The 27,925-nt window shown below is 42.3% G+C and overlaps 1 protein-coding gene across 9 annotated transcripts; it reads left to right on the top strand.

Annotated features, from left to right (window-relative positions):
* LOC101445018 (zinc finger protein 677-like) lies at nt 1–27,925 on the top strand. Of its 9 annotated transcripts, XM_071209640.1 has the most exons (7): nt 449–656; nt 15,110–15,242; nt 17,214–17,300; nt 17,433–17,501; nt 19,280–19,406; nt 23,597–23,632; nt 24,559–27,925. In XM_071209640.1, the coding sequence occupies exons 3-7, from the start codon at nt 17,286–17,288 to the stop codon at nt 26,421–26,423; spliced, it is 2,112 nt and encodes a 703-aa protein (XP_071065741.1). In that variant the 5' UTR covers nt 449–656; nt 15,110–15,242; nt 17,214–17,285; the 3' UTR covers nt 26,424–27,925. The 9 variants fall into 9 exon arrangements, with proteins under 9 accessions (XP_071065742.1, XP_071065740.1, XP_071065744.1 ...); XM_071209639.1 differs by lacking the exons at nt 449–656; nt 15,110–15,242 and adding an exon at nt 2–205; XM_071209643.1 differs by lacking the exon at nt 23,597–23,632 and having other exon boundaries at nt 411–656.

Here is a 27,925-nt window from a genome sequence, read left to right as displayed (position 1 = left end):
AGGTGGGCGTGGCATAGAGCAGCCAATGGCGGCGCAGCAGTCCCTTAAAGGGCCCGGCGTGCCCTCGCTCTCTTCTTCGCTCCCCGCCCCGCAGTAGGACGACGCTGATGGCGGTGCGACCCGTAGAGACCGAGACAACATGGCCGCGGCCAACAGCATCGCCGCGCTGTGTCCCTTGCCAGTGCTCCGCAACCAGGATGTGCAGGTCGGGAGGCTACGGGGCGGGGGGGGGGGGGTTCCGGAAGAGGCCCCGGCGGCCCGCGCGGTGGACGTTCGTCGTTGGTCGGGAGTGGCGGAAGGGTAGCGGCCAATCAGCGTCCAGTTCTCATCCCTCTTGTTCCTCAGATCCGATGAGACGGCGCCCTGGATTGGGCGACAGCACAACAGAGGGCGGGACCGAGGGCGAGCGTGGAGGGTCCGGAGCCTGCCGAGTGCGCGCGGAAGCCCCGGGCTTCACGGCCTGTGCCGGGGTGGAGGTTGGGACGGGGGTGGCGGCGCGCCCGGCGGAGGCCCCCAGGTTGGCCCTGGCGGGGGAGGAGCCGCCGGCCTCGCGGCACCTGGCGCCTTTGCTCCTCCTGGTTTCAGCCGCGGGGCCGCCGCGCTGTGGGGAGACCCCCGGCCTGGGCCGCCTTCGCCATTCCTGCCCTTCGCTCCAGGTGCGGCGCAGGCCCCCAAGAGGAGGAGGCGCGGAAACAACACCCTCAGGGGAACCAGCCAGTGTTGGGGCGGAGTGCGGTGTAGCAGCTCCCCTTCCCCCTCCGTCCTGTCCACGTCCCCCCGGGGAGTGGGCAGCTGCCTGAGCGGGCTCCCCTTTTCCTCCCGAGTGGGTTGTAGGGGATGGGGGCCCTGAGCCCGTCCCGAGGCCCTGAGCGGGCTGAGGGCTTCCTGGTGGACCTGTTGCCCGTCCCGGCGCCACATCCCACGGCTGTGTGACCCTGGGCGAGTTACTCCACGGCTCAGAGCCTCTGTTTAATATAAAATGTGGGCTAATAACTGTCCTCCTTGGCCTCGGTGGGTGGTTGTGAGGACTGATTGTGTTAAAACAAGTAAAACTCAGCGTCTGGCCTGATGTAAGGGCCCAGTCAGTATCACCTGTATTTGTTGGGGGGGGGGGGGGGGAGAGGGTTAGTGAAGGCGCCCCATCCTCCCTCTCGTCCTCAGTTTCCCCGTCCAGAAAACCGAGGAGGTTGCACTGGGAGATCCGCCAAAGCTGGGCCCAGGTCCCAGGTTCTGGGCACATGGCTCTGATTCAGACAGGCTCCCCTTTGTCAAAGGAAAAATGGCACAGGACCGTTAAGCAGGCAAGGATGAGTTTATTCAGTGGCTGTTATAGCAGGGGGGAGAGAGTAAAACTCAACTTCCCGGAAACAAAAGAGAGCCAGCTTTTATGGGCTAGGGTGGGTTGGAGGTAAAAGCCCGGGAAGATAGCAAGGAATGAGTGAGGGATTTGCAGAGGTTGCACTCAGGACTGTTTGTTTCCATAGAAATGAGTGAGGAATTAACTGAGGTCATCGTGAGGACTACCTGATGTTTTCTTTTGCTGTAATTAGGCCACCTGGCTGCTGTAAGGACCAGGAGAGAGGAGGAGGGAGATAAGGAGCTCCCCAGTTAGGAACCCCTCTGGAGCCTGGTAGCCAGGTGAGGGGAGAGGGGGAAGATCCTGGTGAGATTGCTAGTTACAACTGTCAGGGTCTGAAGTAGTCCTCTTTCTATTTGTATTCCTCTGTATCCCCTTCCCCCGTGCTCTAAGAGTTGTTTTCCTCTGCAGTCCTCGAGCTGCAAGATTAGTCAGGGCCCAGGAGGGAGCAGTGAGGTGCCCAGGGACTGAGCTGGCCGCCTGTGAAGAGAAAGGAAGTCAGTTTTGGTCTTTGACTTCTTGCTGGTGGACATGGGCAAGGTAGCTAAGCCTTGGGTTCCTCTTCTATCAAATGGGGACAGTTATCTAGTTGGCATGGCAGGTGTACGATTCAGTTTTTCAGTAAACTCCTGCCATGCACCAGGTATGGTGCTGGGGCAATAGCAGTGACATCAGTTGCTCTGCAGAAGACAGGTGTGAATCAAGTCAACAGAGCTAAATATATTTGTATGAGATGTGGTGGGCAGGAAACAAAGAGTATGTTGTGACAGTGGATCAGGAAACATCTGGGGCCTCTGCTGGGCACTGCCCTCAGCACAGTTGGACAGCAGGGAAGAAGGACAATGTGTCCTGGCCTCATGGAGCTTATTATCGTACCGATGGGAGATAGACAAGAAGCAAAACAATAAGTAAATTAGATAGTGTGTGACATGGGGATCAGTACTATGGAGAAACATAAAGAATTAAGAGGAATGGGAGGTTTGATTTCAAAACAAGTGGTTAGGGGAGGTGTTTTAGTTTGCCAACTGGCTGCCTATGCAAGGTACCAGAAATGGGTTGGCTTTTATAATGGGGCTTTTATTTGGGGTAAAAGTGTACAATTCTGTGGCCGTGGAATGTCCAAATCAAGGCATCAGCAGAGAGGCTTTCTCACAAAAGGTCAACAACTACTGATGAGGCAGGCGTGTTGCCACTTGTGAAGCAAGATGGTGGGCATCTCTGCCCAGGTCTCTGCCTTCCCTCCAGAATGTCCTGACTCCTGAAGCTTAGCTGTGGGCAAGAAGGCATAGGGCTTCCTCTCTTCTGCAGCTGTGGGCAGACCTGGAGTCCTCTCACATGGCAGGATCAAATACTGCTAGCTTCTGAGACCCAGCAGGAGGGCGGAGACTCACCCTGAGTCAGGCCTTTCTAACACAGTCCAATCAAAAGTGATCTCCATTGATCTAAAGGGAATCTAGTGCCATCAACAGGTATCACCCCCACAGGAATAGATTAGTGTAAGTACATAATCTTTTGGAATTCAACAGAAACTGTCACTGGAAGCCTTGCTGAGGTGACACTTGAACGAGGCCCCTGGAGGCAAGGAAAGGAGCCATGAGGCTCATTGGGCAGAGGGCACAGCAAGTAGAGGGTGATATGGGGAGGGGCCATTTCAGGAGGGCAACCAGGGATGGCCTCTCTTGGTGTTAGGAGCCTTCCAGGGAGAGGAGCTGGACATGTAAGGGCAGGGTTCTCAACCCGGGATGATTTTGCCCCAACGGGGACATTGGGGAATATCTGGAGACCTTTTTAGTTGTCACAAGTGGGGCTGGGGGTGCTGCTGGCATCTAGTGGGTAGCAGGCAGGGATGCTGCTCAACATCCTACTGTGCCCATGAGGTTCCCCAGAGCAAAGAGTGACCCATCCCAAGAGGTCATAGAGCTGAGGCTGCCAGCGAAATTCTGAGGTAACAACAGGCTTATCTTTGGTTACTAATTTTTTTTAAATGTGCTTATTTTTTTTTTTTTTAGATTTAATTTATTATTCACACCGCTCCCCGCCCTTCATTGTTTGTACTTGCTGTCTGCTCTCTGTGTCTGCTCAGCCTTTTTTTTTTTAGGAGACCCTGGGAACTGAACCTGGGTCCTTCCATGTTGTAGGCAGGAGCCCAACTGCTTGAGCCACATCTGCTTCCCTAAATTTTTCTTTCTTTTTTTCATTCTCTAATTTATTTAATATCAATTTTATTGAGACTTATTCATAAACCATACATTCCATCTAAATGGTCACTGTCTTTTCTGTTGCTGCAGATACAAATTGCAAGAAACTTAATGACCTAAAACAACACAAATTTATTATCTTATTGTTTTGTAACTCAGTAGTCTGACACGCGGCTAGTCAGGCTAAAATCAAGGTGTCAGCAGAACGTATTCCTTTCTGAAAGCTCTAGGAGAGAACCTGTTCCTTGCCTTTTCCTTCTAGAGGCTTTCTGTATTCCTTGGCTTCCTCTATCTGCAGAGCCAGTGTCGTTCTATCTCTCTGATTTTTCTTCCGTAGTCGCCTCTCCCTCTGACCACAACCAGGAAAGGTTCTCTGATTTTAAGGATCCATGGATCAGATCTTGTCCTTCTAGATAATCTCCTCTCAACGTCCTGTCCCTTGATCACATCTGCAGTGTCCCTTTTGCTTTGTAAAGAGCATAATCAGTAGTTCCAGGATTGGCTTGTGGATGTCTTGTGGGTGTGTGTGTGTGTATATATTATTCTGCTTCCCACAATCACTGTGATTGGGAGTGGAGATTGAGGAGAAAGTGGTGGGAGATAGAGGATGGGGGCATGTGCCCTTTTTTTTTTTTTTTACTTTGCCAATTTATCTTTCATTTTGTTGATTCCTTTATTACATTTTTTTTAAAATTTTTGTTTTTTTCTTTCTTACATTTAATTTTTTTTTGACGCTGTCATTTTCTTTTTTTTCCCCCAAATTCTACTCAATTTATTCATTTTTTTAAAAAGATATTACATTAAAAAATATGAGGTCTCCATTCGCCCCCACCACCCCCACCACACCACTCCATCCCCAATAACACTCTCCCCCATCATCATGTCACATCCATTGCGTCTGGTGAGTACATCTCCGGGCATCGCTGCACCCCATGTCTCGTGTTCCACACCATAGCCCACACTTTCCCTTGTTCCATCCAGTGGGCCATGGGAGGACATACAACATCCGGCAATTGTCGCTGGGGCACCACCCAGGACAACTCCAAGTCCCGAGAATGCCTCCACATCTCTTCTCTTCCTCCCCTTCCCCACACCCATCATCTTACATTTAATTTTGCTGCATTGAGGACAGTGAAAGTGAACTGCTCATTCAACAAATACTTTTTTTTTAAGATTTTTTATTTATTTCTCTCCCCCCCCCTCCCCAGTTATCTGTTCTCTGTGTCCATTTGCTGTGTGTTCTTCTGTGTCCACTTGTATTCTTGTCGGTGACACCGGGAATCTGTGTCTCTTTTTTGTTGTGTCATCTTTCTGTGTCAGTTCCCTGTGTGTGTGGCACCATTCCTGGGCAGGCTGCACTTTTTTCGTGCTGGGTAGCTCTCCTTAGAGGGCACACTCCTTGCATGTGGGGCTCCCCTGTACGGGGGACACTCAAGTGGCACGGCACTCCTTGCATGCGTCAGCACTGGCGTGGGCCAGCTCATCACACAGGTCAGGAGGCCCTGGGTTTGAACCCTGGACCTCCCATGTGGTAGGCAGACGCTCTCTCTGTTGAGCCAAATCCGCTTCCCTCAACAAGTATTGAAATCTATGCAGTGCTGGGTACTGGTCTGTGTGATTAGGGCACAGCAGTGAACAAACCAGACAGTAGTAAACAAACCTTCACAAGTCTCTGCTCTGGTGGAGCTCACATTCACAGACAAGAAACAAATCCAACATAGAGGCAGGTAGATGGTGTGAAGTTCCGTGGAGAGGAAGGAAACAAGAAAGGGAGAAGGGGAGGACCAGGGAGGGGGTTACAGTTTTAGGTAGAATGAGCAGGGAAGGCCTTATGAAAAGGTGACATTTGGGCAGAGAAGTGGGGGGAGGGAGCGGACCCCTTGTATTCCAGGCAGAGGAGCCTATTGCAGAGGTCCTGACGCCAGAACATTTAGCCTGTGGTCAGGGAAGAGCAGGAGAGCCCGGGTGGCAGAGCCAGGAAGTGAGCTGTGGATGTTAGGAGATGAAGGTGAAGAAGCATCTGAGGGCAGGCAGATCCTCGAAGGACCTTGTGAGCCATCACTTGAACCTGGGATTGGCGAAAGAGTTGCACAAGGGCCCTAGTTCTGGTTTTGTAAAGAAACCGTTTATTTTCTTATCACCTCTGGGAGCGTTTGTGCTACAGCATCAGAGTTAACTAGTTTCATCGGCAGTGGACTGGCCCTCAATACCTAAAATATTACCAGCTGATCCTTTACAGGAAACCAGGTGCCAGGCTGTGACTTAAACCATCTCTGTAAAATGCCATCCTCCCCACCCATCCCTGAGACAACCCCATCTTAGGGCGTTCCCTGCAGTATGTCACTAGGTTCTCTGAGCACCCATCTCAGGGAGGTATTATTGTCCCCATTTTACAGATGAGAAAATTAAGGCATGGAGAAGTGCAGTAGAGTTACCCAGGACCCCAGGGCTTGGGGGACACTGCTCCTCAGAACCTGGAGGTGTTGGCAGCCAGCGGATTATTATTTATCAGCACTGGGTTTCCCACTGAGCATTGTCAGTGAAGGAATCCACAGTCATCCCACACTTCCTTGAAAGATCCAGAAGTCTTAATTTTTTTTTAAAGGTTTAATTATTTATCTCCTCCCCGCCCCCGCCCCCCCCCCCCCATTGTCCATTCACTGTGTGTTCTTCTGTGTCTGCTTGTATTCTCATTAGGTAGCTCCAGGAACCAATCCTGGAACCTTCCAGAGTGGGAGAGAGGTGATCATTCTCTTGTGCCACCTCAGCTCCCTGATCTACTGCGTCTCTTATTATCTCTCCTCTCTGTCTCTTGTTGCATCATCTTGCTATGCCAGCACTCCACGAAGGCCAGCTTGCCTTCACTAGGAGGCTCTGGGCATCGAACCCTGGACCTCCTATATGGTAGATGGGAGCCGAATTACTTGAGCTACATCTGCTTCCCTTAATTTTTTTTTTAATGTTAATTATGCTATGAAGTCATAGGGAGTAGGGTGCAAAGCTCAGGATCCTCTCCGCTGGTTCTCACAACATGTGCTCCTCTGGGTGGTGCAGGCTGGTGCTTCATTTGAACCCCAGGTAACTTTGTGACTTCCTTTTACTGATCATTTTCCTTCATGTGGTTCAGGAATTTCTCTGGGCTCTGAGGGCTTCCTATGCCCAATGCCTTCATTCATCCTCTTGGCAGGAATCTTGTTTGCTTCCAGCAACACCAGCAGCCTGCTGGGTAGCACTGTAGACTTCTGTCTTTGCTGTGGTCACATTTGTGGGGCCTTCCTTTGTGAACAGTGCCATTCCCTTGATGCTTATATCACTTTTCTTGTAGATAGGCCTTTTTGTGGCCAAAGGAACAACTCCATGTTTTCTTAAAAGGCCTAGAGAACATCTGGGTGGGACCTTCTTTCTCTTTGTGTTTGTCATCTGGTGGGAATTACTATAAGATGGCAATTCTAGCTAAAATGCCCCACACTTGCTGTTTTGCTTTTGTTTTTTAAGATTTATTTTATTCCCCCCTCTCCCCCCCCCCCCCCCCCGCCCCGGTTGTTTGCACTAGCTGTCTGCTCTGTCTGTTGAGTGCTCTCTGTTTCTCCTCAACTTCTTTTAGAGGCACTGGGAACCGAACCTGGGACCTCCCATGTGGTCGGTGGAAGCTCAGTTAACTTGAGCCACATCTGCTTCCCTCCACACTTGTTTCTGACAAATAATCCTGAATCCCCTGGTTGGGCCAGGCAGTGCTGGGAACCAAGAGCTGGGTGAGATCAGAGGAGCTCAACATACTCTGAATATTGTAAAAAAAGAACTTTCTTATATTTATACTATTAACAAAAATCTTCATCCACCACTGAAAGCACTGTTATACAGTCCCTAGATTATTCTCTAGCTTCCTTTCAATTGAAATTTACATCCACAGACTACCCCTTTTGGCCACAATCACATTTATAAATCAGCAGTGTTAGTTATAGTCACTATAATGTGTTGCCATCAACTCTATGCATTTCCTCACATTTATGATAAACTGTATTAAAAATTCTACATACATTAAGCCTCACCTCCCATTCTCAACCCACATTCTATCTCCTAGTAACCTATACACTAGTTTATCTCCATGAGTTTGCTCATACTATTTAGTTCTTATTAGTGAGACCATGCAACATTTGTCCTTTTGTGTCTGGCTTATTGCATTCAACATAGTGTCCTCGGTTCATCCATGTTGTCAGTACATTCCGATTTCATTTCTTCTAACAGCTGAATAGTATTCCACTGTAGGTATATACCATGTTTTGTTTACCTGTTCATCAGTTGATGGATCCTTGGGCTGGTTCCATATTTTAGCAATTGTGAATAATCCTGCTGTGACCATCAGTGTGTAATGTCAATTTATGCCTTTGCTTTCAGTTTTTCTGAATATATTCCTAGTAACAGGGTTGCTGGATCATAGGACAGTTTTTTTTGTTTGTTTGTTTTTTTCGTTACTGTGGTATATTTGTTACAATTGATGAATACATTTTAGAGCATTGCCACTAAGCATGGATTATAGTTTACATTGTTTTTTCCCCCAAATTCTCCTCAGTTTATTCATTTTTAAAAAAATATTACATTAAAAAAATATGAGGTCCACATTCACCCCCACCGCCCCCACCCCACCACTCCTCCCACAGTAACACTGTCCCCCATCATCATGACACATCCATTGCATCTCATGAGTACATCTCTGGGCATCGCTGTACCCCATGGCCTGTGGTCCACACCATAGCCCACACTCTCCCACGTTCCATCCAGTGGGCCATGGGAAGACATACAATGTCCGGCAGTTGTCCCTGGAGCACCACCTAGGACAACTCCAAGTCCCAAAAATGCCTCCACATCTCATCTCTCCTCCCATTCCCCGCACCCAGCAGCCACCATGGCCACTTTTTTCACACCAATGCCACATTTTCTCGATTATTAACCACAATAGTTCATGAATAGGATATCATTAAGTCCACTCTAATCCTTACTGTATTCCTCCTTTCTGTGGACCTTGGCTTGGTTGTGTCCATTCCACATCTATGTCAAGAGGGGGTTTAGATTCCACATGGATACTGAATGCAATCCTCCTGCTTTCAGTTGTAAGCACTCTAGGCTCCATGGTGTGGTGGTTGACATTCTTCAACTCCATGTTAGCTGAGTGGGGTAAGTCCAATAAATCAGAGTGTAGGAGCTGAAGTCTGTTGAGGCTCAGGGCCTGGCTATCATATTGTCAGTCCAGAGATTCAAATCCCCTAGATATATCTTAAACCCCAGCACCAACTACAATTCCAGTAAAGTAGCATGAAAGGCTTGTGAAAAGAGATCCCATCTGAGTCCAGCTCCATCATGCACAAACACCAGCTCCAAAGAAGGGCCAACTAACATGGCAGTGAACCCCATCTGCCATGACTATAGAACCTGTGGGTCCTTTTAGCCCTCAAAAGGACCAATACCTGGGGTTGTATCTACTTTATCTGTCTCTGAGACTCTGCTCAGGTGTGCATAAGGGCAATCCTTCTGACAACCTCCAAACTCTTTTTTAGAGACTCATAGCCATATGAACTGATTTGTCCTTTCCATTTCCCCCTTACTTTAGGTCAAACAGCATTTTTAACTCCTGTTATTATATGTAGACAGGGATATTCTGCTGGTCCATGTTAAACCTTTAATTCAAGGTCATTTTCTAGTTACGTTATCAGCTGGTACTTGGTAGTGATCCCTCGGTGCCAGGGAGGCTCATCCCCGGGTGTCATGTCCCACGCTGGGGGGAAGGCATTGCATTTACATGCTGAGTTTGGCTTCGAGACTGGCCACATTTGAGTAACACGGAGGCTGTCAGGAGGGAACTCTTAGGCACAGTGCTGCTACTAGGCCTTGTTCTTATTTCCGGTGTATAGGCTCACAAGCATAGTCATTAGTATCAGGGGCTCACTATTGGACCTTCATTCCTTCCTGGTCCTTGCCGTTGCACCCAGGGGACTGCCGCTGCTCCCCTAGGGACCACGACAGAGCCCCCCCCCCCCGGCCAGGAACCCAGTACCCCGCCAGCTGTTGTTTTTAATTGTTTCCACTATGAGTATATCCAAACATTTCCATGCACCCTGGACACATGCCCTGTATAACTCCCTGTCAACCATATATTGCCTGTCAATAAAATCCCATACCAGGATTCCTCCGCTGCCATTGTCGAACCACTCTGTGATCCAAAACTTCCTGAAAAGTGAAGCCCAATATAATGTCAGGTTCCCTTACTAGTAAAATGGAATATAGCGATGAGTTTAAAGGTTAGATATAGAATACATATTGATTTGGAAAAATTCTACATCCTATCTTTTTCTTTTCTTTTTTCCTAATTATTGAGCTTCTCTTCACAAGAGCCCTAAATCACAGTAATTCATCTATACAATATACAGTACTCCCACATATCCATTATAACACCTTTTCCCTTCCACAGCGATAATCTTTTAACTTGTTCATATCATATTTACTGAAACTGATGTACAGATATTGAGACAATAGCTTTCAAATAAGGTAACATTTGTGTTTACATTGTGTTTCATACTTTAGGCTATACAGTTTTCTAAATATTTTTGTTATCCTATGTTTTACATTATGGTTTACATTATTAGTCTGTTGTCCCCTATATGTTTTTGGTGTAATATTACATGTTTTATATCCATCCTTGTGTACTTTTGTGAAACACTTCTTTTGCCCTCACATTTACTTTGGTTCCATCTATCAATATCTATTTTCCCCTCCCCTTGGGCCCCACAGTGACAGTCAGTCTTCATTTCTTGAGGAGCCATGTTCAGTGATACTTGCAACAGTGTTGAGGGCTTAACTTGCTCAACTGCCCTAATGCCCTGGGAGCCACCCTTTCTCTTGAGAGATACAATTCCCTCTATTTGATGGCATTAGTCCTCCCCAGGATGTGGGTCTACGTTCACTCTCATTATATGGGTCTCTACCCAATGGTATAACCCACTCTGGCAAAATGAGCATTCAGATATTCCCTAGGAGTCTGTCCTGCATCAGATGATTATCCCCTTTGAGTACCTTAAACAGGTAACTTTCCTAATTATATTTTGAAAAGGTTTTCTCAGCATTTTACTTTCAACCAACACCTGACAATCTCCTATGTTCATATGTTGCCCCTCCCTCCCCCAAATTTCTTGGGCAATATTACCCATCCGCCCATCCCTAGCCCCCCTCAAACCCGCATAGCCCCACCCAAAGGTAACCCTATGTCCCCATTTTATCTCTTCCTTGTGCACATACTTACCGCCAGCTTATCATAGATTTTGCCCATGTAGATGTCAGCTTACATCCTTCCTCTACCCCCCGATTTCCTGTAAGCCTATCTTCCAGTCTCTAGCTCTCTGAGGCAGCTTGCTTATTTCATATCATTGAGGTCATGAAGTATTTATCCTTCAATGCCTGGGTTGCTTCACTCAACGTAAGGTTCTCAAGATTCATCCATGTTATCACGTGTGTTTGCATTTGGGTCGATTCCAACTTTTGGCGATAGTGAACAATGCTGCTATGAACATTGGTGTGCATATATCGGTTTGTGTCCCTGCCTTCAGTTCCGCTGGGTATATACCCAGCAGTGGTATTGCTGGGTCATATGGCAAATCTATGGTTAGTTTTTTGAGAAACTGCCAAACTGTCCTCCAGAATGGTTGGATCCTTCTGCATTCCCACCAGCAGTGGATGAGTGTTCCCATTTCTTCATATCCTCTCCAGCATTTGTATTCTTCTGGTTTTTTTCATAACTGCCAATCTTATGGGAGTAAGATGGTATCTCATTGTAGTTTTGATTTGCATTTCCCTGATAGCTAAAGATTTGGAGCATTTTTTTTCATGTGCTATTTAGCCATTTGTATTTCTTCTTTGGAGAAGTGTCTGTTTAAATCTTTTTCCCATTTTTTAAATGGGTTGTTTATCTTTTTATTTTCAAGATATATGATTTCTTTATATATGCAAGTTATAAGTCTCTTATCGGATATATGTTTGCCAAATATTTTCTCCCATTGTGTAGGTTCCCTTTTTACTCTCTTGCCAAACTCCTTTGAAGTGCAGAAGGCTTTAATTTTGAGGAAATCCCATTTATCTGTTCTTTTGCTGCTCGTGCTTTTGGTGTGATGTTCATGAAGCCATTTCCTATTACAAGGTTTTGTAGATGTTTCCCTACACTGCTTTCCAAGGTCTTTATGGTCTTGGCTTTTATATTTAGGTCTTTGATCCATCTTGAGTTGATCTTTGTATAAGGTGTGAGATGGTAATCCTCTTTCATTCTTCTACATATGGATATCCAGTTCTCCAGGCACCATTTGTTGAATAGGCCATTCTCTCCCAGTTGAGAGGGTTTGGTTGCTTTATTGACTATTATATGGCTATATATATGAGGTTCTATATCAGAATTTTCAATTCGATTCCTTTGGTCTGTGTGTCTTTCCTTGTGCCAGTACCATGCTGTTTTCACTACTGTAGCTTTGTAGTATGTTTTGACGTCAGGTAGTGAGATCCCTCCAATTTCATTTTCTTTTTCAATATCTTTAGCTATTCGGGGCCTCTTTCCTTTCCAAATAAATTTCATAGTTAATTTTTCTAGTGTCTTAAAGAAGGCTGTGTTGATTTTTATTGGGATTGCATTGAATGTGTAGATCAGTTTTGGTAGGATAGACATCTTAATAATATTTAGTCTTCCTATCCATGAACAGGGAATATTCTTCCATTTTTTTAGGTCTTCTTAGATTTCCTTGAACAGTCTTGTGTAGTTCTTTGTGTATATGTTAGCCATATTTTGATTGGAGTTGTGTTTGTCATATTTTGTTTTTTTGGTTTTTTTTCTTCTCTGTCTTTTTTGTTGCGCTTACACTCTCTTCCAATTCTGCCTGTCCTGTTTTTTCCTTTCTTCCTGCAGAACTCCCTTTAGAATTTCTTGAAGGGGAGGTTTCTTGTTGGCATACTCTTTCAATTTCTGTTTATCTATGAATATTTTGAACTCTCCATCATATTTGAATGCTAGTTTAGCTGGATAGAGTATTCTTGGTTGGAAATTTTTTTCTTTTAGTACCTTGACTATATCATACCACTGCCTTCTTGCCTCCATGGTTTCAGATGAGAAATCAGCACTTAATCTTATGGAGCTTCCCTTGTCTGTGATGGTTTTCTTCTCTCTTGCTGCTTTTAGAATTTTCTCTTTGTCTTGGGCATTGGATAATTTGACAGGTATATGTCTTGGGGTGTGCCTCTTGGGGTTTATGATGATTGGGGTGCGCTTTGCTTCTTGGATATGTACATCTGTTTCTTTCAGTAGATTTGCGAAGTTTTCAGCCATTATTTCCTGCAATACTCCTTCTGACCCCTTTCCCTTCTCTTCTCCTTCTGGGATGCCTATAATATGTATGTTTGTGCGTTTTGCATTGTCATTCAGGTCCCTAAGTCCTGGCTGGATTTTTTTCTATATTTTTACCAATCACTTCTACTATCTGTTTGATTTCCAATGTACTGTCCTCCACATTGCTAATTCTCTGCTCTGCCTCTTCTAATCTGCTGCTATTTGCTGCGAGTGTATTTTTGATTTCTTGAACTGTGGTGTTCATTCCCATCATATCTGTTATCTTTTTGCGTATGTCTGCAATTTCCCCTCCAAGTGTTGTCTTCATATTGTTAACCGCTTCCTTTACTTCATTAAATTTGTCTGTGATATATGTTCTGAGATCTTTAATTACTTGTGCGAAGTTCTGCTCCCCTTCCTGGTTTTTAGTTTTTCATTGGATTCAGCCATGTTTTCCTGATTACTGGTTTGGTTTGTAGATTTTTGTTGCTGTCTGATCATCATTTTATCTTGACAGGTTTAATCAATTCCTTAGCTTCTTTGTCTAGTCTTGGGAATTAATTAGCTGTTGTTTTTGCATAAGTGTTATATCTTCTCTTTGTCACTTTGTTCTTCTTATTCTAATTTCTTATTCCTGGCTGAGTTCACTTTGAAGGAAAGTGTTAGGGCCAGGGAAAGGCAATTGTGTAAGCAAGGAAAATGTGTAAAGTAGTATTGGTAATAAATGTTAACAGAGCAACAATATGAGATCTGGGAGGCTGTATGTTAGATTCATGTAAGTTGTGTAGAGTTATAGCAGTAGGTAGAGTACCTATAACGAGGTAGTCGACTGAATATGGGAGGAATATGGTATGAATTAAAAAGCTCGTGTTTTCATGAGAGAGGGAAAGAGAAAAGAAAGGCAATAGTTTCAAGAGTGGATATAAGACAGAAAACAAAACAAAGGTATTAGAAATTAAGAGTTAGACACTTTCAGGATCAAAGAAAGGGAGGTGGAATATAGGAGAGACAGTAGATGATGGAGGATATCACGATGTAGGGGAAAGGGGATAGTGTAGGTAGCCAAAATCAATTCACACAGAAATGAGGCAATGGAGGATGAGGAAACCCAGCAAATGTGCGGTGTTCCCTGCAGCACCTATTGTATAATTAAGATAAAATAAAATAAGAGAAAATGCGGGACCAGAGAGAAAAAAAAAAAAAGACTTTGGGGGATACGATGGGAGAAAAGACTAGGAGATAATGCAATGTTAGCAATCAGGACAATAAAAAATAAAAATAAAAATAAAACAAAACAAAAAAGAAAAACCACAAACGTTGAGGGCTAGGACATTCAAGGACCTCAGATGGACCTCAAGGCGTGATGGATTCAGGGATGGAAAGTCTGTGATATTGCAGACTCAAGAGGTGTGAGTCTCTGGGGTGTGGGCCACCAGGGTTTAGGGGACTCAGACCTGGCAACCTCAAATCTGGTTAACAGGGAGCCTGGGAGCACCGCAGTGCAGCACAGCCTTCAGGGATCCCCGCAGCTAGGTGCCAGCCCTATGGGAGAGGTCACATCTGCAAACTCTGACCTATGTGTCAGAACCCCGTGATTCACCCTCTCGGGTCTCTTCTGTGGCTGTATCACCAATTCGACTTCAGGACACCTCCCGCCCTGTAAGCCCCTGAAACAGGGGCGCGGGGGCGCTCTACACTGCAGCCAATTTAATGATGCTGCAGATCAGTAGCCAGGCCCAGGGGGAGGGGCTCCAGCCAGAAACGCCGATATCAGTCCGAAATCAAAATTCCCACACTTCGCCAAATATTTCCCTAATCAGCTTCCAGACGTCTCCCACCCTGCCAGTCCCTGAAACAGCCTCCTGGTGACGTCTCTTTATTGCGAGCAGTTTAAGGCCGCTGCAGATCGGCATCCGGCCTTGGGGGGCGGGGCTCTAGCCAGAAGCGCTATTATTTGTGTCCGCAATCAAAAATTCCCCGCTTCGCAATAAAACTTCCGTTTGTCTCCCCAAATCGGTCTGTGAAGGCCTCCTGCCCTGTTAGCTCCCCAATAACCTGCTCAGGGCTTATGAATTCCCCAGTACCACAGAGCCTCCAGAAATTGCCTCCGCAGCACCGGTGCCGCGGCTCCGCCCACCCCAGGAGGGAGCATCCTGTGCACAGCCCCCACCTCTGTGTAATAGAGCCTCAATTTTATCTTAGACACGAATTTTCTCTGTTACCTTCCCACCAAATCGATGTCCAGACACCTCCTGCCCTGCAAAATCCTGAAACAGCCTGGTCCCAAAGAATTTCCAACGCTGCCCAGCTGCTTCTTTGCAGGAGAGAATATCAGGTGCGCTCACTCAACCACCATCTTGCCCCGCCCTCCATAGGACAGTTTTATATTCAGCTTCTTTTGAGGTACCACCAAACTGTCTTCCACAGAGGCTGCACCATTCTCCATTCCCAGCAACAGTGAAGGAGTGTTCCTATGTCTCCACAAACTCTCCAGCACTTGTAGTTTCCTGTTTTTTAAATAATGGCCATTCTGTAAGGTGTGAAATGGTATCACATGTATCACATTGTAGTTCTGATGTATTTTCCATAAAGCTAGTGATGGTGAACATTTTTTCATGTGTATTTAGCCATTTCTGTTTCCTCTTTAGAAAACTGTCTGTTGAAGTCTTTAGGCCATTTTTTAATTTGGTTGTTTTTTTGCTGAAGGACTTCTTTATTCTGGATATTAAACCTTTATTGTAGATGAGATTTCCAAATATTTTCCCCATTGTGTAGCTTCTCCATTCGTTTTACCTTCATGATAATGTACTTTGTGGAACCAAGTATTGGAGAAGATGCAGAGAAATACTTATTCATTCTGGTAGCAATGTAAGCAATGTAAGAGGGTGCAACTGTCCTGGAAAAGTTTGGTGATTCCACAGAAAACTAAATAAAGAACGACCAAATGACCTGGCATTCCCATTGCTGGGTTTGCACCTACAAAAATCGAAAGCACACCAATCTTCATAGTCGCATTATTCATAATTTCCAAAAATGGAAGCAACCCATATCCTTCAACCAACGAATGGATAAATAAAATGTGCTATATACATACAGTGGAATAGTATTCAGGTTTAAATGCAGTGAAGTCATAGAAGCATCAACATGGAGCACCTGGAAGAAGTCATGTTGAATGAAATAAGCAGATGCAAAAGATCAAATATTGTATGATCTCACTGATTTGAAGCAGTAAGAACAAGCAAACTCCTAGATTTAGGATCTAGAATATAGGTTACCAGGGGATGGGGTGAAGATAGTGAATGAGAAGTTGATAGTTAAAATGTACAGGATTCCTATTTTGAATGATGGAAATGTTTTGGTAATGGATGGTGGTGATGGTACCACAATACTGTGAACACAATAACACTTATATATATCTGAATACAATTAAATGGAAAATGTTAGATTGTATAATATGGTTTTTAAAAAAATCCATGGAACTATACTATGCAGTGAACCCTAGGTTAAACCATGTACTTTAATAATACGATTTTTTAAAAGTGCAGTCATCAGTTGTAACAAATATTCCACACCAATGCAAATTGGTAGTAGTGTGGTAGTGTGTGGGGATCCTGAATTTTGTGTATGATTATTCTGTAAACACACAACTTTTCTAATAGAGGAAAGAAAACCCAAAGCATTTGATCTAGTACACTCTCTTTTACTCAGTATATTCTTGTATCTTAAAAAGGGCATCTATTAATTACATATTCCCTTTTACCCATTTAGTAAGTTTCCTTTCTCTATTTTCCATTTTCCAGCCAAATAAGCCAGCAGCTTGTTCATATTCTCTGACTTCAGTCCTTGCCTCCAGTTGTCACTCCTTTGGGTTTTCACATCCATTCTACTGATAGAACTTTTGTTGTCAGTATCACCCATGACCTCCTCTTGTGAATCCAGTCTAGCAATCCTCCCTCATCATCTTAATTTTCATATCAGTAGCATGTTGCACAGTTGATTAAAAGACTCTTCTTGGCTATATGGACATCATGTTATTATTTTTTAATCTATCTCCTGTCTAGAGCAAATCCCCACTTGTGTAACAAAGTTTATAGATTTCAGCAGGAGGGGAGGACATTCTGAACAAAATGTGGAAAACTCACTGCTGGTCTCCATGAAGGAGTGTATTGTCCCTGAATCTCTCTCCTAATGGACAACAGATGAATGTCCTTTTTACCCATGTGGAAGTCCTTCCTGTGTGTGTTCTTGTGGCACAGGAATGGGGTATGTTGAATCTAAGCTTAATCAGCATATTTTCAACACTCAGGATTGACTTCTCAAGACTGATCTTGCCTGAAAAAGAAGCCTAGAGAGCTTGCCTGAGAAAGAAGTGTCAGGAATGTCTCTTTCCCAGGTAAAATGCATATTCTTGGTTGATTATTTTGTCTTTCCTTCTTGAAATGCTGTTTTTTGGACTTGCTGATTATCTCTGACTTGCTGATACTGCAGAATATCCTCCCTAACCCTTTCATTTGTACTTACCCAGGGGATCTTCATGGGAAGGCTTCCCTGTGATGACTTGGATATGGGAGAGTGTCCTGTGTTGCCAGAGAAGGTGAGTAGCAGGGATTCTTTAGGATTGATCATCTAGAGGCCCTTTCAGCTCTCTATTGACCAAGATGAATGCAACTGTATTTCCTTAATGTTCTCAATTAATGTGCAGGACACTGGAGAATTCTGTAAAAGAAAAGTGATAAGGCAGTAACTGCTCTCCCTTATTTTATAATGTATTTGAAGCTAAACCAGTGAATCATTGTGTTTCTGGCTCAAATAGTATTGGTTTGGGATAGAGTGAAAACTTCAGAAACAGAAAGCAGTGATAGAGAGGGCATTTTATTCCATAATTGGTTTGAAAATGTGGAATCCATATAATTTCTAATAGAGGTTCTTTAAATCATTCTTAGCACATCATCCATGGTATTCATGTAGGGACTTTTACTGCAGCAGGTGCTTTAGGTAAAAATGGCTGTAATTCCTGAAGACATTGGAGCAGAGAATTCTATCTATCCATTAGAGAGGGTGCTGCTAAATTCTGGTTTCACCATTGTTTCTTTTTCATTAGGTTATCTAGAATAATATTGACCACCTCATGTCAGTTAAGAACAATTTATGCATGTTCAATTTACCAAAAATACAGGAAGTGGATATGCATATAAAAGGATAGATCATAAAATTTCATCCAAGAAAATCTGTCATTCAGATACTACTACTTTTATTGCACTTAATTGTGCATATGAAGGCATATGTGCATGTCTAGGAGCCTATGGTGAGTACAAAACAAATATTGTCATTTCTTGAATAAATTTATATTAACATTTGAAAATGTATCTAAAATGTTTTCCATGGATTAAAGGTTTTCTACATTATTGTGTGTTTATACTAGTAAGAATTGTATTTCATAATGTGTTTGCATGTGTGTGTGCACATATGTAATGGTCTTTTATCCAGTTCCCTGTAGATAACCTTGAACTAGTGACTCGTAATATCAGTTAGGAAACCCCATGTCAATGTAGTTTTAATGATGTAAGTATTATTTAATTAATCCTTTAGGTTCAGTTCTGATGCCCAACTTCCTGAGATCAGGTGCTGTCTCTCCCATTTAATGGTTATTTAATCTGAGGCAAATTCCCTACATGTTTGTGACACAGTTGTCTCCTCTGTAATATAGAATTTGGTCTTTGTATAATAACTTATTGTCATTGTAATAGTTTACTCAAGTAAAGAACTTAATGTTTAGTACATAGTGTTGGAATACTGTTAGTCTTTGCTCTTGCTGTCTCAAGAAGTTTTAGATTCTGACCTTGTTAAACCACTGCAGACTTTGTCATCCCTGAAGATTTAACTCCTGCTGTAGCTTAGCTAAAAATTGACTCTGATTTGGTGTGTACAACGTCATGTCTAACACTTCCATATAGATGACCCTGGGTTGAATATTTTTCTTTCTTCATCCACATAAATTTGAAATCCATAGTGATTTAGTGTGTATTTCATATCCTTGGATGGAAAAGTATGATGAAACAAAATTAGGATATGTAACTTGCCCAAAATTAATTTATATTGTTCTGTTAACTCACTCATATCAGTTGAGTTGGTCCTTAACACCTCTCCTTTCCTTTTTTTCCCCACTCCCCTAAGGTGGTTCCCTCGACTGCTTGGCTCTTCTGCTCATTATGTTTGTTTTTCTTTAGGAGGCACCAGCAACGAAACCCAGGACATCCCATGTGGGCGCGGGCACTCATCTGCTTGAGCCACATCCATTTCCTCTCCTTTCCTATTATGGGCGGGTAAGAACTCTCCCCATAGCCACTTAGTGAATGACTTTTTTCATTTCAGGGACTGCTGACATTCCGTGATGTGGCCATAGAATTCTCTCAGGAGGAGTGGAAATGCCTGGACCCTGAGCAGAGGGCTTTGTACAGGGAGGTGATGATGGAGAACTACAGGAACCTGGTCTCCCTGGGTGAGGATAACTTCTTCCAAAAGTTAAATGTGCCCCTTGGGTATCTTTGTGTTTTCCCTTGTTAGTCACTTGGGATCCTCAGCCTTGTCTAAATGAGATTAAGTTGTGTTGATTTCAGAAGTGACAAGTGTCATAATTTAGCATCTGGACTTTAAACACATGTCATGCTAGATTAGTAGTGGTTCACTAATTTAAAATGTATACTCTAGTAGTTTTTCATACTGTGGCAATTTGTTATTATTTATGAATTCCAAAAAGCATTCGTTATGTTTATAACCTGGCCTGTTCCTCTGGGTGTGATAATCCTTTGGTTGTTTTATTTATTTATTTATTTATTTAAATATATGTGTATATATATACACACACACATATTTTTTCAAAGATTTATTTTATTTATTTCTCTCCCCTTCCCCTCTGTTGTCTGCTCTGTGTGTCCATTCGCTGTGTATTCTTCTGCATCTGCTTGCATTATCCGGCAGCACCGGGAATCTGTGTCTCTTTTGTTGCGTCATCTTGCTGTGTCAGCTTTCTGTGTGTGCAGTGCCACTCCTGGGCAGGCTGTGCTTTTTTCAAGCAGGGTGGCTCTCCTTATGGGGCGCACTCCTTGCGTGTGGGGCACCCCTATGCGGGGGCGTTCCTGTGTGGCGTGGCATGGCACTCCTTGCGCGCGGCAGCACTGTGCATGGGCCAGCTCAACGCACGGGTTAGGAGGCCCTGGGTATAGAACACTGGACCCTCCATATGGTAGACGGACGCTCTATCAGTTGAGCCATGTCCACTTCTCTCTCTTGGTTGTTTTAGATTCAGCTGAGTCATCTGATTAAATTATGTTAAGATTAGGGCTTTGATTCAGCCATGTCATTAGAGTGCAACTCAGCACTGAGTCCCAGACCCCTTGGTCAGGTGGTGAAAACAGACTCCCACAGAGAAGAACACAGAGGAAGAGAGATAGCTCCATAGTCCGGAGGCCCCAGGAAGAGAGAAGAGCCTGACTGCCTGCAGCTGCAGCTGAGCCTAGAAAGAAATGACCCTGGGGAGAGAGACAAGCCTTATGCCCGCCTACAACTGAGAGGGGAAGAAACTGGGACCGTGGAGTTTTAAGAGAAGAGTAAGGCTGGACCCTCGCAGAGACTGGCATTGCTCCAACACATGGCAACAGACTTTGGTGAGGGAAGTAACTTATTTTTTATGGCCTTGTGACTGTAACCTTCTACCCCAAATAAATAGCCTTTATGAAAGCCAACAGGGAAGCAGATGTGACTCAAGCGACTGAGCTCCTGCCTACCACATGGGAGGTCCCTGGTTCAATTCCCAGTGCCTCCTAAAGAAGACAGCAACCTGGTACAATGGGCAGATGCGACAAGCTGATGCAACCCCAGACCTCATACATGGGAAGCACTTAACCACGGAGTTACAACCACTCTGCAACAACAGGAATTTAATGGCTCAAGGTTTCAGAGGTTAAAAGGCTTGCTTCCTCCCAGGGTTGGTATTTTCTGGCTGGTTGGCAATCTTTGAGGTTCCTCGGCTTTTCTGTCATGTGGTAATGCATGTGGCAATGCCTTCTTTCTCTTTCATGTTCTGTTGACTTCTTCACATGTCCTTTTCTCCTAAGGACTCCATTAATCACAATTAAAGCCTAGCATGGTACAGTTGGGCCACACATTAGCTGAAGTAACATCTTCAAGTGATTCAGTTTACAATGCGTCCACGCCCACCAGAATGTGGAATGAGACCAAGAACAGGTCCAAACTGGAGTACACAATTTAATTTGTCACAGTTCCAATATCTCTACATCCTCACCAACACGTATTAGTGCCTGACCTTTGATTCTAGCCATCCTAGTACATGTGAAGTGGTATTTTATTATAGTTTTGATTTGCCCTTAACTGATGACTAATGATGAACTTTTTGTTTTTATGTTTTTTGTTCGTTTGTTTCACAAACTTCTTTTCGTGTGCCTAGAGACCATTTGTATGTTGTTCTTGGTAACGAGTCCAGATCCTTTGCCCACTTTCTAATTAGGTTGTTTGCTTTTCCGTTTCTTCAGTTTTAAAAGTTTTGTATGAACTAGGTACAAGTCCCTCACCAGATACATAATTTACATATATTTTCTCCCATTCTATGAGTTGTCTTTTCACTTTCTTCATGGTCTGCTTTTATGAACAAATGTTTTTATTTATTTTTAACATACACTCCATATCCACCAAATATCCACTCACTGTCTCCTTCCCTTAGCACACTCTAATCTAATTCTGACTCTGCAAATTTACTAATTCTAGACATCGGTATTGACATGATACAATATCTGTCCTTACGAGTCTTGCTTATTTTGCTGAGCATGTTTTCAAGGTTCTTGCATGTTGCTGCACATCTCAGAACTCCTTTCATATGGCCCAATAATATTCCATTGTGTGTGTGTACCACGTTTTGTTTATCTATTTGTTAATGCATACTTAAGTTCTTTCCACCTTTTGTCCATTGTGAATAATGCTGCGATAAAAATTGATGTTGAAGTATCTGCTAGAGACCTTGTTTTCTCTTTGGGTGTATACCTAGAAGTGGATTTGATGGTGTCAAATGCTAATTCTATCTTTAATTTTATGAGGAACTACTTTATTGCTTTCCAGAGCAGCTGCACCATTTTACATTCCCACCAGCAATGCACTGTAGTTCCTCTTTCTTTGTATACTCTCCAACAGTTGTTTTTTAAACATCCACCTTTGTAAATTTTGTAATGCAAACTTCTTTTGAGAAAAGCTCTTTAATTTTGATGAAGTGATATTTATCTCTATTTTCTTCTGTTGCTTGGTAATGGATGCCATATCTAAGAATCCATTGCTCAACCCAAAGTCATGAAAATTTACTCCTGTTTTCTTCTAATAATTTTATAGCTATAGCTCTTATATGTAGGTCCTTTTTCCTCTTTGAATTAAATTTTGTATACGGTGTGAAGATATTGAAGATGCACATTCTTTGCATGTGGATATCCAGGTGTCCCAATAGCACTTGAAGAAACTATTCTTTCCCCAATGAATGGTCTTGGTACCTTGTCAAAATGAATTGACCATTTGACTCTCAATTCTGTTCCATCGATCTACTATATATCTCTACTCAAGCCAGTACCTAGCACATTGTTTAGATTACTGTAGTTTTATCATAAGTTATTTTTTTCTTTATTAGAGAAGATGTGAGCTTACAGAACAATTATTAATAAAATATAGGATTCCCATATACTACCCTGTTGTTAACACCTTGCATTAGTGTCCAAAATTACTTACAGTTGATTGTATCAAATTTTTATCATTCTATTATTAACTGTAGTCCATCATATAACTTAGGGTTCACTGGTCCTATAGTGTAGGTCCATGGATTTTGTACTTTTTAAAAATTCTTTTACTGTGCATACAATCTAACATTTCCCCTTTTCATCATGTTCTGGTATATATTTCAGTACTGTTAATTATAAAATACAGAAAAATAACAATGTATCTAAAGTACCATAATTCATTTTTTTGCTACATTTTTGGCTGCATACTTTTTTATTGCCTCTTCCCATGACAAGGTTGTAATATTTTCATACAGAGAAAGGAAAGTCTTCCCTCTGGCCTAACACAGATTATATTTATTATTGATGGTTGGGACACATAAAACATGTCCCTTCTCAACCAGACATTCTTGCTATTTGTAGAACTGCTACAGGTTTGTATCCTTCACAGGAACTTTGATAAATCCTATTTGGTGTAAAGCCTGTCAAAAAAAACAAAACAAAAAAAGGTAGCATATTACATACCTGTATTGCTCTATTACTGAATATATTTCTAGAAAATATGACTAGACATTGGTGAGAACTGAATCCTGTACTTATTATATTTCACACCTGATTAAAAGAATTGTCACAGACTAGGTTTTCCTTTGGGGAGGGGGTACATTTTTTATGCATTTATATTCTTAATCTTTCTAATACTTAGTTGGCATTGAAGATTTGTATTCAGCAGTCCGTGACTCTCAACATATTTTCCAGTTCTCCTATTTTGTGCTCCTTCTGGAATATAAGTGCTTTCTTTCAGTCTTCAGGAAGAATGCCTTAGAATTCCACAAGCTGAAATTTAGAATAATTGTAGTTACTTATCTATTGTATTTAGCTCTGATTATTAAAATGTGTTGTTCGTTTTTATTATGACTTACAGATGATGGATTTCCAGGATCCACTGTGGAATATAATTGTAAGGCACTGATTTACACATGTATTAACATATTAGCTTATACTGCATAGATAAAATAAATTTTATAACAGCTATTCAGAAAAATATTTTATTTTTTGTAATGGTTTTTATGAAGTTTTTTGTTATGTTTCTATTATGTTTAGTTTTGCAACTCTGAATTGCCATTTGTTATTCATTATATTTTTTGCTTATTATTTACCAGTACACAACATTGTGCTGTGCCTTAGTTTTTTTCGTTTTGTTTCTTTAGATTTTTTAATTTTTCTTCTTTCTTTCTCCCCCTCTCCCCCCTCCCCCCCCCCTGGTGTCTGCTCTCTGTGTCCATTCGCTGTATGTTCTTCTGTGACCACTTCTGTCCTTATCAGAGGCACTGGGAATCTGTATTTCTTTTTTGCTGTGTCATCTTGTTGTGTCAGCTCTCCATGCGTGCGGCACCGTCCTTGGGCAGGCTGCACTTTCTTTCACGCTGGGCAACTCTCCTTATGGGGCGCACTCCTTGTGCATGGGACTCTCCTACACAGGGGACCCCCCTGCATGGCATAGCACTCCTTGTGCGCATCAGCACTGTGCATGGGCCAGCTCCACACAGGTCAAGGAGGCCTGGGGTTTGGAACCGTGGACCTCCCATGTGGTAGGCGGGTGCTCTATCAGTTGAGCCACATCTGCTTCCCTGCCTTAGTTTTTATTTATATACAGCAATTATTCAGCAAATATACCATGATAAATATTCCTGTCCAAATATCAGAAATCCATATGTCTGCTGCCAATTGATGTGTGCTTTGAGATGGCAGGGGGAAAACAGTCCTTTTTTTTAGGACATATGTAAGTTAGCATCGTGTAAGTAGTTTGGTTATAAGGTATTTGAAACTAGGCTCATCTTCTAACTCTAATTAGTAGGAAGCTTATCATCTTTTTTTATTTTTCAGATCTCTCTCCTAAATGTACCATCAAGGAATTATTACCAAAAGAGGACATTAATAAGCCAGTGATATTGGAAAGCCAAGAAGGCCACGGCATTGAGGATTTTGACTTCAGGGAAGTCTGGGAAGATCTGCATGAATTTGAAGGTCAGCAGGGATATGGCAAAAGAAATTGCAAAAGATTACCTAGGACTCCAAACAGAAGTCTCACTTGTAGAAAAGATCAACAGCATATCAGATCCTCTAATAATTTCCCTCTAAAGCAGAGTGTTTTTATTAGAAAAAGTTCACATCAATATTCCAAACATGAGAATTCATTTTTAAGGAATTCATTAAAGCTGAAAAATAACATAGGTGATGCAGGGAATAAGAATGACAGACATTTTGAAAGTAGACTTGGATTTCAGTCCCATATGGCTGAAATGCAGAGATTTCAAACTGAAGAGAAAATTTATAAATACAGTCAAGTTGAGAAGTCTGTCAAAAACCATTTTGCGGTTTTCCCACTTCACAGATTTCCTCCTAGTGTCAAAACCAACATGTGCAATAAATACGGAAAGGTTTTCATACATCGTTCATTGCTTGTACAACAGCATACAAATTACATTGGAGACAAACCTTACCAATGTGTTGAATGTGGGAAGGCTTTTAGCCAGTACTCAATCCTCAGTAATCATCAGAGAATTCATTCAGAGCAGCGACCTTACAAATGTAATGAGTGTGGCAAAATCTTTCACCATTTCTCAAACCTCACAAGACATGAAAAAATCCATACCAGAGAGAAACCATATAAATGTAAGATATGTGACAAGGCCTACAGTCAAAATTCAAACCTTGTAATTCATTGGAGAATTCACACTGGAGAGAAACCTTACAAATGTAATGAATGTGACAAGACCTTTAGGTTACGATCTGGCCTTAAGGTCCACCGAAGAATTCACACTGGTGAGAAGCCTTACAAATGTAATGAATGTGGTAAAGCTTTTACCACACGTTCATACCTTTCAGATCACAAGAGAATTCATACTGGAGAGAAACCATATAAATGTGTTGGATGTGACAAGGCCTTTAGGCAATGGTCTGGCCTTAAGATCCACCAAAGAATTCACACTGGAGAGAAACCTTATAAATGTAAGGTATGTAGCAAAGCCTTTAAGCAGGTCTCACACCTCTCTAAGCATCAGAATACACATGCTGGAGAGAAGTCACGTGCATGTAATATGTGTGGCAAGGCTTGTATCCATAGTTCAAGCCTTGTGAAACATCAGAGAATTCATCCTGGAGAAAAAACATGCATATATAATGAATGTGGTCAGGCTTTTATGAAATGTTCAGACCTTTTGTGTCATGAGAGAGTTCATGCCGGAGAGAAACCTTATAAATGTAATGAATGTGGTAAAGCTTTTACCAAACGTTCATACCTCTGGTATCATGAGAGAATTCATACCGGGGAGAAACCTTACAAATGTAATGAATGTGGTAAGGCTTTTACCAAACGTTCTTACCTTTTGGATCATGAGAGAATTCATTCTGGAGAAAAGCCACACAAATGTAATCAATGTGGTAAGGCTTTTATCCGAAGATCAAACCTTTTGGGACATCAGAGAATTCACACTGGGGAGAAACCTTACAAGTGTAATGAGTGTGGCAAAGCTTTTATCAAACGTTCATATCTTTGGGAGCATGAAAGAATTCATACTGGAAAGAAACCTTACAAGTGTAATGAATGTGGTAAAGCTTTTATCAAACACTCACACCTTTGGGATCACAAAACAATTCATACTGGAGAGAAACCATACAAATGTGTGGGATGTGGCAAGGCCTTTAGGTATCGGTCTGGCCTCAGGAAACACCAAAGAATCCATACTTGAGAAAAACCTTACAAATGTAATGAATGTGGCAGAGCCTTTAAGCAGTCCTCAAGCCTCAGGAGACATCAGAATATACATCCTGCAGAGAAACCACACTAATGTGTGCAATAAAACTTTTTTCAAACATTCATACCTTTGAGGTGATGAGAGACATTATATAATGTATTGAATTTGGCACGGCCTTTAGACAGTGTCCTGACTTCAGAATTCATCAAAGTATTCATACTGGAGAGAGACCTTAGAAATGCACAATCAGCCATCCATCAGGAAATTGCTGCTAGAGAGAACTAAACCTGTAGTCTGCAGATGTCCAATTCTACACAGTAATTGAAAATCAAAATCATTTAAAATGTGATGAGAGGTATCAGTGAAGCAAGGAGATTGTGGAAAAGTAAAACTTCTTCAGTTTATGAAAGTTTTATTCTATTTGAGATTTCTTAAAGAGGCTGTATTACTATTGATGACTTTCATCCTGAGATTTGAAATCTGTTGATGTTATGCTTTCATCGCAGTCCTTTCATGTGTCATCTTGAAGGTCTGCAGAAGAGAACAGTAAAATGAAAGGGCCTACCCCATTAATGAAGTTCATTTAGATCTGTGTTCCCTGGATGAACAAGGGCACTGGATCTTAAGATGTATTGTGTGAATGTGAATAAAGAATAAGATCATGGGGAGTGGCATCGAATATATATATGGTCTATGTCATCACAGTTAATGTGTTCAGGGAGATTTGGTGGCACCACAGAGGGTCATTGGACTATTGGAAAGGAATCTACCAACTCATGAAACAGCAGGCCAGGACATTAAAAGACTGAGGTTTTCATGGGAGCAGAAGTTATTAGACCTGCATATGTATCATGGATATAACGGGAAATGATTGCCAACCTGTCCATTGAAAGGAATTAGCTGTAATATTTCAAAGACTAATGAAAGATGAGTCTTAATCTTGGTAACTAAAGAGGAAAGTTTATTGAAAAGAACCAGAGTACAGTGTGCATGTTTAGGATTCTCATTTCATCACTTCACTTCCCTTTTAGTACCACTATTTCAAGTGTATGGTCTCGTTTCAGTTAAAATTTTATAATATTAATAACTGAATAAATCCATTTCTTTCTACCCCACTTCATTGCCTTACTTTGTAACAAACAGTAACAATATTGAAGGGGCTTCGAAGCTTGAATGGACCATAATAACAATTCCTTTGTGGAAACTAACAGTTTACAAATTGGGAATATGTCTTCATGTTTGCACTTTAGTTATTCTCTCTGCACTCTGTCCTTTGGAGATTTATGTGGATGCAATTAAAACATAGCATTGCAATTTCAAATTGCCCTTCCAAAATCTGCATTATTCATATATATGTACCTTATGATTGTATTTCCATATACCCAATTTGTGCCTTCCATAGCTTGCAATGTACTTGACTTCATAAGGAGAAAAATCTATTAAGTACATGAAAAATATTAGGAAATAAAAGAAAATTTCAGGAATAAAAATAAAAA

The sequence above is a fragment of the Dasypus novemcinctus genome, chromosome 18 (genome assembly GCF_030445035.2).
Source record: "Dasypus novemcinctus isolate mDasNov1 chromosome 18, mDasNov1.1.hap2, whole genome shotgun sequence".
Lineage (NCBI taxonomy): Eukaryota > Metazoa > Chordata > Mammalia > Cingulata > Dasypodidae > Dasypus > Dasypus novemcinctus.
Note: the sequence above shows the minus strand (reverse complement) of the source record. Positions and strands in the feature narration are given on the sequence as shown.